We start from the raw sequence: 11,891 nt of genomic DNA on the forward strand, positions 1-11,891 counted from the left end.
AGGGCGGTATATATAAATAAATAAATAAATAAATCCAGCTCCTGCTTTTTATAAAAATTGGAGTAAATTATGAAATGACTTGTAATTTTTTCAATCATTCTGTTTTCCCTTTCCTTTTTCAATTTATATGCCAGCCATCTTCCAGGTTTATTTGCAAACTCAAAGTATTTTTGTCTCACATAGTTCAAATTTGTTTCTATTTTTTGGAACCCTTAACATAGACAGTTGTTGATGTAACAATTTAATTTGGTGTAAAATTTTAAAGTCCGTATGTGTCTTTTGCAGTTCAATTTCTTTCTGTCTGATTTCATCCAATATCTTTTACAGCTTTTCCTGGAATTTTTTCTTCTCTAGTTGATTATATTCTATAAAACAATCCCTTGTAACTATTTTATTAGAATCTCAGACAGTAATTAAATTTGTCCCTTTACCTAGATTATTATCAAAATATTCTACCCATCGGACTTCCGGTGGCGACGCGGTGCCGAAGACAGCGGCCTCCGGGCTGTCCGCTCCGCAGCTGTGTTTTTCCATCGTAAACAGTGCCGATCAGCTGTTTAGATGGATTTGAAGCCCCCTCCTCGGGAGAAGAGGAGGGGGTGAGGCCCCAGGTAGGGGTTGAGCTCTCCGGGGCCGCCTGAACTGAGAGTTTGGGCGGCTGAAGGATTGAGCCCCCCCGAAGCCTGGGTTGCTCCGAGCTGCGCAGTGTCTCTGCTCCGTGATTTTTGGAGCAGAGCCAGGCGTTAGCAACCACCCCTGCCAAAAGGAATACTTTTGAGTATAAAGATGCAGGCAGAGCAGTACAGGAGGTCAAGGTGATGTGGACTTTTATTTTTACTCTCTAGCTCAACGGATTTTATAGCTTTAAAGTGAAAGTGCGCAATAAGTGAAAGTGATGAAAGATGGCGGCCAAAACTTCTAAAGCTCTTCGGAATGCGGGGTTTTCCCCGGTGCAACAGACCTCGTTGCAAGCTTTGCTTCCTCCTGTACCTCCTCCGGCGTTGACGCCTAAGGATTTACAAGATGCCCTTGAAAAGCATTCACAATTAATATCTGATATGATGGATGAAAAGTTGAAAAAGCTGGAGGAGAAGTTGGAGAAGAAGATGGAAGAGAAGTTTAGAGCAATGAGGGTAGACATGTTGTCTATGATTGAAAGTGTAGCTGAATGTGTGCAACAGCTGGATGCAAAAGTGGAGGATCTCAGTCAAAAGAAGTATATTAGAAGCAAAGGTATTAGAGAATGAAAATATAAGGGATAAAGTGGACGGAGAATTGAGCCTCGCTCAGTATCATCAGATGCAGTATGCTATTAGAATTAGGGGCTTAAAGGAGAATTCTAAAGAAGATTTAAAGCAGCTGATCTCTGAAGCTTTGGAAACGGTATTGGGCCAGCCAGCATCTGAAATTGAGGGAAGTATGGATAAAATTTTTCGTGTTAATTCATGGATTGCAAGACAAAGGAAGTTACCCAGAGATGTGGTGGTCTATTTTACAAAGAGAGTAATTAGAGATGAAGTCATTCAAGCTGCTTATGATACTAAATTGGTAGTTGCTGAGCAAGAAGTCGTGGTTTTAAAAGAGATTCCTCCAAAGATTTTAAAGAGAAGGAAAGATTTTGCATTTCTTGTACAGGAACTTAAGAAATGTGATATTAAGTTCAGATGGGAGATTCCAGTTGGACTGGTGGTGATGCATGAAGGTAAAAGACATCGTTTGGTTACTGTGGCCCAGGCACGTGATTTTTATAGCAATGTGTTAAAAGCAATCCCCCTACCACTTCTGGAAGCTGCAAAGGGATATGGTGAGGGAAAGCTTCAAGAAGTTGCAGATAAACAGACAGAGGAGAATGGTGCTGGAGGGGATCAAGTTACAGTCTCATTGGTTGCTGCAGGAGAGCAGAGGATGACGCGTGCCGCCCTAAGACGAGCGAGACGAGAGCAAGAGCAAGACCAGCAGAAAGTTATGGAACCTCCAAAGCGTACTTACAGTGAAGCTGTGGGAGGGGCGCGGTCTAAAGAAGTTGAAGGGGTCATTTCAGATATGCTCCAAAAGCTTTGGAGTGTCAAGATTGGTGACTAAATTTCTAATTAGAATGTCAATGGATTGAATTCATCATAGAGGAGAAAGAAAGCTCTTTAATAATTAAAACAAATTAAGACTGATGTTATCTGTTTGCAAGAAACGTATATTAGGGTTGTGGACTAAAAGTATTTGTACGCAAGCTTCTAATCAACAACAAGTTGATTTTTCTTAACTTACTATAAACAAAGGTTACCTAATTGGATTATAATTTTTTTAAATTTTTTATTTTATTCTTATTGGAGATTGGAATGGTGTCCTGGACGTATAGATGGATGATCTGGAACTGCGAGATATTTGGCGTGATATATGCAAGAACTATTTTTGATTATAGTTTAGTTTGGTTGGAGATTAATAAGGTTAATAGAGATAGGCGCTTTTGGTGCGTAATTGAGAATTTGTCTAGAGATTAGAGAAATGTGGGAGAATGTAAATAGTAGATGAAAGTTTTTTCTTTGAAATTAATATGAATAAGGATTGGGATTAAGAAATTTTATTTAGCATTTGAGTAAAATTCCTTTTCTGTTTTCTTCCTTTTTTTTCTTATTTGTAATATTACTACTGTTTGTAATCATCTTACATGAGCCAGAGGGTGATAGAATTAATAGTTTATTGTTGATAGCATATGGATGCTTATGTTTGTTTTTCGTTTTTATACCCTGTATTTAGCTCTGGGAAGTCGGGGGGGGAGGTGGGAGTAGGGGAGAGGGATAGGGAGGGTTAGATGGGGGTGGGGGAGGGGGGATTAAAGTTAAAATGTATTGTAAAACTTTTTAAATAAAAAAATATTCTACCCATCATTAGTGGGTAGAATTTTTGTAAATAAGGTGAATGTTTTATCAAAGATGCTCTTTCTATTATCAATACTTGCAACATATTCCATTTAAACAATGGCAGATGGATATCTCCATGGGAAAAAACCCTCAAGAATTAGATACAAATTACTGCAAGATCCTAAGGAAAGAGGAGGTTTGGGTTTACTATATTTTAAATTATATTTTGATGTTTGCTGTTTGGTCTGGCTGAGAGAGTGGGTTATCTTCAGAATAAGAGGTTATTTGATTTATAGGGCTATTTATGGTATGAAAAAGTTAAAGTAAATGTTGATTTTAATAACTATTTTGTTAGATGTGCCATCTCAAGAGTTCAGAATAAATATAAAACAAGGGTTTTTTTGTGTGAAAAAGCCTCTCTGGTGTCCCCTCAGGAAGATTATTTTAAGAAAAGAAATGGCAGTGAATCTACACTGGTGGACTTATGGTCAAATAATATCTTTTAATTTTGGTGATCCTATCCTCAAAGCAGAGTTAGAATCAGAATGACATGTCTGCCATTGGTTTACACATTTACAATTGAAAGAAAGATTTAAATTAGAATTGACCTTGCAAAAAATGAATTGGAAATCCTACTGTGTGGTACAATGCTAAGATTTATAAATTGTTATTAAATTTGGAAAATGAATATGTAAAGCATTCCGTGACTCAGTGGACAAGAAACTTTGGATATAATGTAATACTTGAACAATGGGAGAATATGTAGACAAAAACATCTATAATTTACACTAAATTATAATTTAAAAGAAAACTTTTATAAGATGATGTATTGTTGGTATAAAACCAGATACGTTGTCAAGAATGTATACAGGTATTTCAAATGAATGTTGGAAATGCAAATATAAAGAAGGGATCTTTTATCTTTGATGCTAGATATGTGATAAAGCAAAGAAATATTGGAGTAGGATTCACATCTTAATACAGAAGATTCTCAAAGTGAATATAAAGATAAAACCAGAACCTTTTCTTCTGAGTTTAATGGAAGAAGTCTTGGGAAAAAAATGGAACTTTGATATTATCTATGTTAATGGCATCAGGATTACTTTTTGCTCAAAAATGGAAGGATGCTTTGATTCCTACAATGGATGATCATTTTACAACATTTTAAAATAACATTTACAATGTTGGAATTTTACAACATGTAGCAATTTTACAACATTTTTTGCACCATTTTACAATGTTGCAAAAGCTGATGGAGTTAACAGAGATGGTCAAATCAACTGCTTTGATGAAAGAAAAAAATACTTTTGCTTCTACTTGGAAAGCTCCTCTGGACTTTTTTCATGAAGTGGAAAAAAATGAAACTTTGATTTTGGGTTTTACTGATTAATAGGTTTGTTGTTATAGAAATGGCTAGTTCATATTATTATGTAAAAGTAAAAAGTTGAGATCTGATGTTATTATTTTATTCTACTTCACCAAAGGGAGTCAGAAGTCAGCCTTTTCTTTTTTCTCCCCTTGCTCCACACTTTTCTCTTCCCTTTTTCCTCCCTTATTTTCCTACATTCTTTTATATTTTTGTATGACATATAACAAACTAATAAATAAATACAAGGAAAAAGTATCGACTGATATTTATTTTATGGTCCAAAGATGCAATCACAGGAAATTAAAATGAAGTTATGTTTAGTCCAAAAATGGCATATTAAAGATTAAGTTAACATCAAATAGATTTGCTATATTTTTGTAGATGGTAGAGTTTAAAACATATGGGTAGAAGTTGGCTGGAAAGATATTTAAGTTCATGAATAGTAGAAAGATGCCCATATTAAGATATGTTCAAAAGGGAATGGTGTGCAACAGGAGTCTTTTCTATATTAAAAGCACTCAGCATAATCAGACACAAAATAGGACAAAGTCTATCCATAGATGGGCCTGAGAAGACATACTGTAGAATGTTGAAATGAAATGAACTTAGTTTCATTTCAGATTCCTCTAAAATATCTCTCTCTGTGTGAATGTATATTCAATTTATATCCTACTTCCCACCACTATATTATACTCAATTATCTTTCTACCCATATATCTGAATGAATGAATGAAAACATTAAACCAGCCAGAGGGTGAGGTGGTTAAGAAACTTACATAGAGCAGTTTGGATATCTTTATTCCTTATACTATAAATGATTGGATTCATCATGAATGGCACAGAACAGTAAATCACAGTAGCTACCAGGTCAAAATCAGATGGACATCTTGAGATTGGCTTCAAATAGGCAAAGGCACAGATGCAAATAAACAAGGAGACAACAATTAGATGAGGCAAGCAGGTAGAGAATGCTTTCTGCCTTCCCTTCATGGAGGGTATTTTCTTTACAGTTCTGAAGATTTGCACATAAGAAATTATTATAAATATTAAGCAACTGAAAACCAGAAATGCACTGAAAACAAGAACCCCAGTTTCTATGAGATAAAGGTCAGAGCAGGAAAGTCTTAATAACTGGGGGATTTCACAAAAGAACTGGTTGACAACATTGGAGCAAAAAGTGATAGAAAAGGTGCCCCCAACATGGACGAATCCATAGAGAAGACCACTCATCCATGCAATTATTGCCATTTTCACACAGGATTCTTTGCTCATCATGATTGTGTAGTGCAGTGGATCACAAATGGCAACAAATCGATCATACGCCATAACTGTTAGGAGAGAAACATCTGCAGCCATAAAATAGATGAGGAAAAAAACTTGAGCAGCACATCCAGTATAAGAAATTGTTCTGTTGTGGCTCATGGATTTGGGAATAGTCACAGAAATGGCACCAACGTCAGCAACAGATAGGTTTACCAAAAAGAAGTACATAGGAGTATGAAGGTTGGGGTTAAGGAATATGATGGTGATAATTAGGAAATTATCCATCAAGGCCACCAGGTAAATCATCAAGAACATAACAAAATGTACAATTTGAAGTTCCTGAATCTTGGAAAATCCAAGAAGCTGGAATTCAGTCACTGTGCTTGTATTGAACATTTCTTCCTGTGTATGTTCCAAGGACCTATAGAGAATTAAATGGTATACAAATAGAATAAATGCTATCACATTTCTCAATCTGAAGTTCTTCCCTGTCATATTACAGCACTGTGTCCTCACTTTTGAATGGGTGAACATGTTTTCAGTTTTAAAAGCATATTATGGACAGTTCCATAATGCTCTGGACTGATTTGCTGTTCATAAAATGGCTACAAGAGGTTATATTTATTTATTTCTGAAATATATATACTGTCTCAATCAACATGAAATCTGTATATAATTCAGCTATATAATTTGGAACTAAGAAATTCACTCCAAAATTAGGGAAAACTAACATTTGTCTGTCTCTCTGTTTCCCTATATATATACAGCGTCCTAACCCACTGAGCCACCGCGTCCCTATATATATATATATATCCAAAAAATAAAGGGAACAGAAAATAAGACATCCTACTATTAAATACAGTACATTGTGTTGTTTAAGTGTTCCCTTTATTTTTTTGAGCAGTATATATAAATGCTGAGTTTGTCAATCAGAAGGTCGGCAGTTTGGTGGGTCAAATCCTGAGTGCTGCGTAACAGAGTGAGTGCCTGTTACTCGTCCCAGCTTCTGCCAACCTAGCAGTTCGAAAGCATGTAAAAATGCAAGTAGAAAAATAGGAACCACTACGGTGGGAAGGTAACAGCGTTCTGTATGCCTTTGGCGTCTAGTCATGCTGGCCACATGACCACGGAGACATCCTTGGACAAACACTGGCTTTTTGGCTTTAAAACAGAGATGAGGACCAGCCCCTTGAGTTGGAAACAACTAGCACACATGTGCGGGGGAACCTTTACCTTTATCATATGACTTACATACACATATATATTAAAATGAACATATTTTCAATATTTATGCTGAGACTATCATAGATATCAGACTACCTAGCATAGATATCAGAAAGAATCATATTCAAAATATATCTATATTGGCTTTTTTTGTTTGCATTCCTTATAATAAAATGGAATAAATTATAAACTGGAAAAATGAAAAACTGAGACAAATCAAATCAAAACAATTGTATAATTATATTACAAAAACCAAATGAATGTAGCTGTGTACATATCAAAAGTGTAACTCAAGGTTCCAAATTATTAGCTCTGTCTGTCTGTCTGATTGGTCTATCCATCCATCCAGCTATCTAGCTCAGGTATCATACATCTATGATCTACTTTTATTTTAATTTTTACCTGCTTGGAGTTGCTCCATTCTAGAGTCTTCCCTGGAAAAGAAAAATTGTCTACGCCAAGCTGAGCATCTCTTTTGCTTCTGTCTCTTTTTATCATAACCCAAGTAATAATCTTCAATCAATGCAAATATTCCAGTGAAATATACCCAGAAGAGTTGGGTGATAGATGATTGTGTGTTTCCTGTATTTAGCATAACATATTACTTGTGAGAATTGTAATTGGAATTCTTTCTCTAAAGTTTCTCCTGGACAACATCAGAAGCCAAACATGATTTAGATGTGTAAAAAGTCCTTATGAAGAATACAAAAATCAATAAGTTTATTTTCATTATCCAGCTGTCCCCTAACCAAAATAACCAATGTTTATTTCTTTGGAATAGGAGCAAACAATATCACTTTGTATGAATAATCCACTCATCCTGAAAAAAGATGTTAGGGTGTACTTTATGATCTATTTTTAAAGAAATGTTTCTATGTTATATCATTTCTATGGTTGTATATCTCAAATTCGTTTGTTGTAGGCTAACCTAAGTAGTCCATTGCCCCTTCAACCTAAGCCAAGGGGCCTCCAGGGTCCCTTCCAGCTTCTATTCTATTCTATTCTATTCTATTCTATTCTATTCTATTCTATTCTATTCTATTCTATTCTATTCTATTCTATTCTATTCTATTCTATTCTATTCTATTCTATTCTATTCTATTCTATTCTGGCTTTTTAATGTGTTTTAGAGCTACTCTTACCATTAACATAATAATAGCAGAATGCCTTTAAGATTTTTGAATTCAAAATCTAGTGGTAAATCTTCTCCCATTGCCCACATTCCTACATTTTCCCTGGTAAGATTTTTAAAGATCCATTTTAACTCTTACTTAATGAGCAATGTTCAGGCTTTTATATGACACCAATATTTCTTGTCCTTAGTTCTCTGGTCACAAGATTGCAAGTCAGATACCTCTGGATTGAGAATGAAAGTTTGATAAAACAGTGCTCTCCACAGTTGTCTGAAGATTCCCCCCTCTTTTTTTTTAACAAGAATGAAAGAGATTAGCAGGTTTAAAAAGAAATATAAACTTTTAAACCTTTCTGAAGATATGAAAGGGAAATCAAAATATGTCACCAATTCTTTGAAATATAATGACCTTTTGCAATGCGACTACAAGATATCAACCAGACCGAAATAAGTTATAGCAAATTGCAATTAGTATTTTTGAAGGTCTTTTCCTGCTACTAAGTGGATCTCTGATTAAAAAAAAATTACAGGGTCTAGACTCACACACAGAATAAAACACTAGAATATTCTGGGAGCAAAAGAAGGATAGAGTCGAAATGATGTTGAACGGATGTGGATTGAATATAAAAATCATCATTATGAAAGAAGAACATTGGGATAGTTTGGTTTCATAAGGTAGAGAAAATGAGAAGAAGACTGACAAAATTATGGTTGGAGGGAGCTAATGATTATCTATCTATCTATCTATCTATCTATCTATCTATCTATCTATCTATCTATCTATCTATCTATCTATCTATCTATCCTCCTTCATTATTTTTTATAAATAACTTGAGGCAGTGAACATACTAATTCTGCTTTCTCTTTTTCTTCCTATTTGCCCACAAAATAACCCTGGTGGTTGATGTAAAGCATATTTAGTTAGATTTTCATTTCTTTTCTCATATCTTCTCCCCATTTAATTAATATATGCTGATTAGATCTTATTCTTGGTCAGTGTGTGACATAACACTACTTAATCTAAAAGGAATAAGGTTGTATATACTTGAATATATGCAATAATTTGCAACAAAATATAGAATAACCTTGTGTTTGGTTATTTTTTTTCTTAAAAACATGTAGAACCTCTTTTTTATCTGTAGAGAAATACTACAAATTTCCTAGAACTTTTCATAGGAGGCATTATAGCACTTAAGAAGAATAAATGCTTTCGCAAAACTATTGTTGATAGATGGTTGTGAACAAAACTTTCACCTTTATCATCATGAATCCCAGTCCACGTACACTGGACAATTTAATGGAAAATTTCTAACGTTCTTTTCTTTGGAAGTCACTGATAAATAAAAAGGAGCTGCATTTTAATAGTCAATATTCTTTAGACTAATAGTCTAATAATAGTCAATATTCTAAGACTAATTCAGTAATGAGAACTAAAGAAAAGGAAATGTATTGTGTAAATCCAGTATAGATTACTGATATGGGTTCATGTGATCTGAAACAATTTACAAAATACAATACACCTGCTTGGAATTCCCCCCCCCCCTTTTTATTAGCAAAATTAAGCATGTTTCAAATTTTCCTTTCAGCCATGTAACATGTTTCAGCCAATATTTCTTTACAGCATGTGTACATTTCTCCACTTTTTCATTTTGCAATGGCATAACCATAAAACTCCAGTTTATTTACTGTATGCCTAGCCATGAACTTCAAAGCTACCTACGTCTCCTAAATCTATGTGGAACTTATAATGTTGATTTAATGTGTTCAGTTCTTCTTCTATAATTTCTTCCTTCTTATTACTTAGAGTGATCTACTGTATGTATGCAGGCTGGCAATCTTCTAAGCTGGTTTTGGTTTATAAACACAGCATCGTAATCTCTTAATACTTTTTGTTTAGAGTGATCTGCTGTATGTATGCAATCTAATCTGCTCCTGCTCCTCCTGCTCTTCCTCCTCCTCATGTTACATTTTCCTCCCAAGATATTCAGGGCCTTTACTTTTACCTTTATTGAATTTCTACTGTGTCCACTATGTAAGCTATGGTTATTTTGAAAGCCATAGCTCTATAAATATAAGACATTTGACACGGGGGAAAAAACTCGGGGAAAAAAATAAAGGAGTGAACAATTTAAGACACCAATATTTGAGTATGCATAGATTTTTGGAAACAAATAGTTTAAAAGAGTCTGAGTTTGTCAGTAATTGCTTTAAACTAAAAAAAGAGGATATATTCTTAACAATTATAGAATTGGAGGTGGAAGAGTCATGCCATACATGTAGTAGAACTTTCACATACTGTATATGCATAAAATGCAATAAACTTCAGGGAAAAGATTTTTTTGTCCACAAAAAAAAAACAACAAAAAACAAAAAAACAAAACCCAATCATAGAGATCTTAGCCATGTTCTGCTAGAACTCTGGATTAACAAAAGTGCTTTTATTTTTCATAAATAATTAAATAATTAACCATAGTTAGGAATGGTGGTGGAAGAATTTCACTAGAATTCAGTTGGCCTTACCAAATTTATTATGTACATGATGAGGCTAAGAACATCTGGACAGAATAGCCAGTCCAGCCCACAAAGCAAATAAAGTCCTTCAACACATTATCCCTAAATTCTAATTCTCCTTATTTCAGAAGTTAAATAATTAAGAAGATTGAATATTTTGGTACATTGTCTAACATCAAGTATTAGGTTCTACAAAACTGTAGTGATAGATTTGTTCATCAAAATCAAAACAGTCAAATTCACTTCTGATTATAACATTGTCCAATCCAGCTTTAAAATTAATTTTTAAAAGGTTTTGGAAAACATTGGACATTTAATGCCCAAACCTTCTCCCCTAATTTCCTTGAATTATTTTATGAAATGCCTGTTGTACACTCTTGTTTCTTAAGCTGTAGATGATTGGATTAAGCATAGGTGTTAGAATCCCATAGAGTACTGGTAATGCATGATCTTGCTCTTGAGAGTAAGTGGAATTAGGGCGTATGTAAGTGAAGATGATGGTGCCAAAGTAGATGTTCACTACAGCTAGGTGAGAGGCACAGGTGGAAAATGCCTTTTGACGTCCACCCTTAGTCCCAATCCTAAGTATTGCTAAGGCTATATATACATAGGAAAACAGAATCATCAGGAAGGAACCCATAATTATACCTCCTCCAAATACAAAAGTAGCAATTTGATTGATCTGAGTATCAGTGCAGGACAGTTGGAAGAGAGGAGGGATGTCACAGAAAAAATGTTCTATGACATTACCTTGGCAGAAGGACAAAAAGGTCATAAGGCCAACGTGGATAGCTGAATTAGACAAGCCAAGAATCCAAGCAGTTACTGCAAGCCAAATGCACACTTTGGGCCGCATGAGCACACCATAATGCAGTGGGCGACAAATAGCTGCATATCGGTCATATGACATGATGCCTAATAAAACACATTCAACACCACCAAAGCAGATGAAGAAATACATCTGGGACAAGCAGCCTGAGAAAGAGATTCGATTGTCATTAGAGAGATAATTCATCAACATCTTCGGAACAGTGGAAGTTGTGTAGCCAATATCTACTAAAGAGAGATTGCATAGGAAGAAGTACATAGGATGATGGAGTCTGACATCTAAGCTGACTATAAGAAGTATAAATATATTTCCAACCACAGCCATCAGATAAATAATAAGAAAGACACAAAAGAGAATGAGTTGAACTTGAGGGTCACTGGAGAGTCCCAGGAGTATAAATTCAGTGACAGAAGTTGAATTCTGTGTCATCTTATATCAAGGATTCATCTGTGAGGGAATATTACAGAACATTTTTCTAATTATCTTTTCTGGAAAGGAACAAGACCTGAAATAGAGGACTTTTAGATGCAAATAAAAACTCAAAGCTTTTGGAGGCTATCTGTTCTGCTTAAGTAATACTAAGGATTTTGAAGCACAGTATATATTGTAAAATAAATACATATATTAAGACAGCATTACAATAAGTACAGAAAAAGTCACAAGAATTCATTAAAGGAAATTAAAATTGTGATTTTTTTAAAAAAGAAA

At 34.7% G+C, this 11,891-nt stretch overlaps 2 protein-coding genes across 2 annotated transcripts; both read right to left on the reverse strand.

The window, feature by feature from the left end:
- Positions 1–4,962: 4,962 nt before the first annotated feature.
- LOC308678723 (olfactory receptor 14A16-like) lies at positions 4,963–5,883 on the reverse strand (the record flags this gene model as incomplete). Its single annotated transcript, XM_081345958.1, has 1 exon — positions 4,963–5,883. One exon carries the CDS (start codon positions 5,881–5,883, stop codon positions 4,963–4,965), a length of 921 nt encoding a protein of 306 aa, XP_081202084.1.
- A 4,805-nt stretch (positions 5,884–10,688) lies between these two features.
- On the reverse strand, positions 10,689–11,612 carry LOC308678724 (olfactory receptor 5AP2-like; the record flags this gene model as incomplete). Its single annotated transcript, XM_081345959.1, has 1 exon — positions 10,689–11,612. One exon carries the CDS (start codon positions 11,610–11,612, stop codon positions 10,689–10,691), a length of 924 nt encoding a protein of 307 aa, XP_081202085.1.
- Positions 11,613–11,891: the final 279 nt, after the last annotated feature.

Source organism: Vipera berus (genome assembly GCF_964194415.1).
Source record: "Vipera berus genome assembly, chromosome: Z".
NCBI classification, from domain to species: Eukaryota; Metazoa; Chordata; class Lepidosauria; order Squamata; family Viperidae; genus Vipera; species Vipera berus.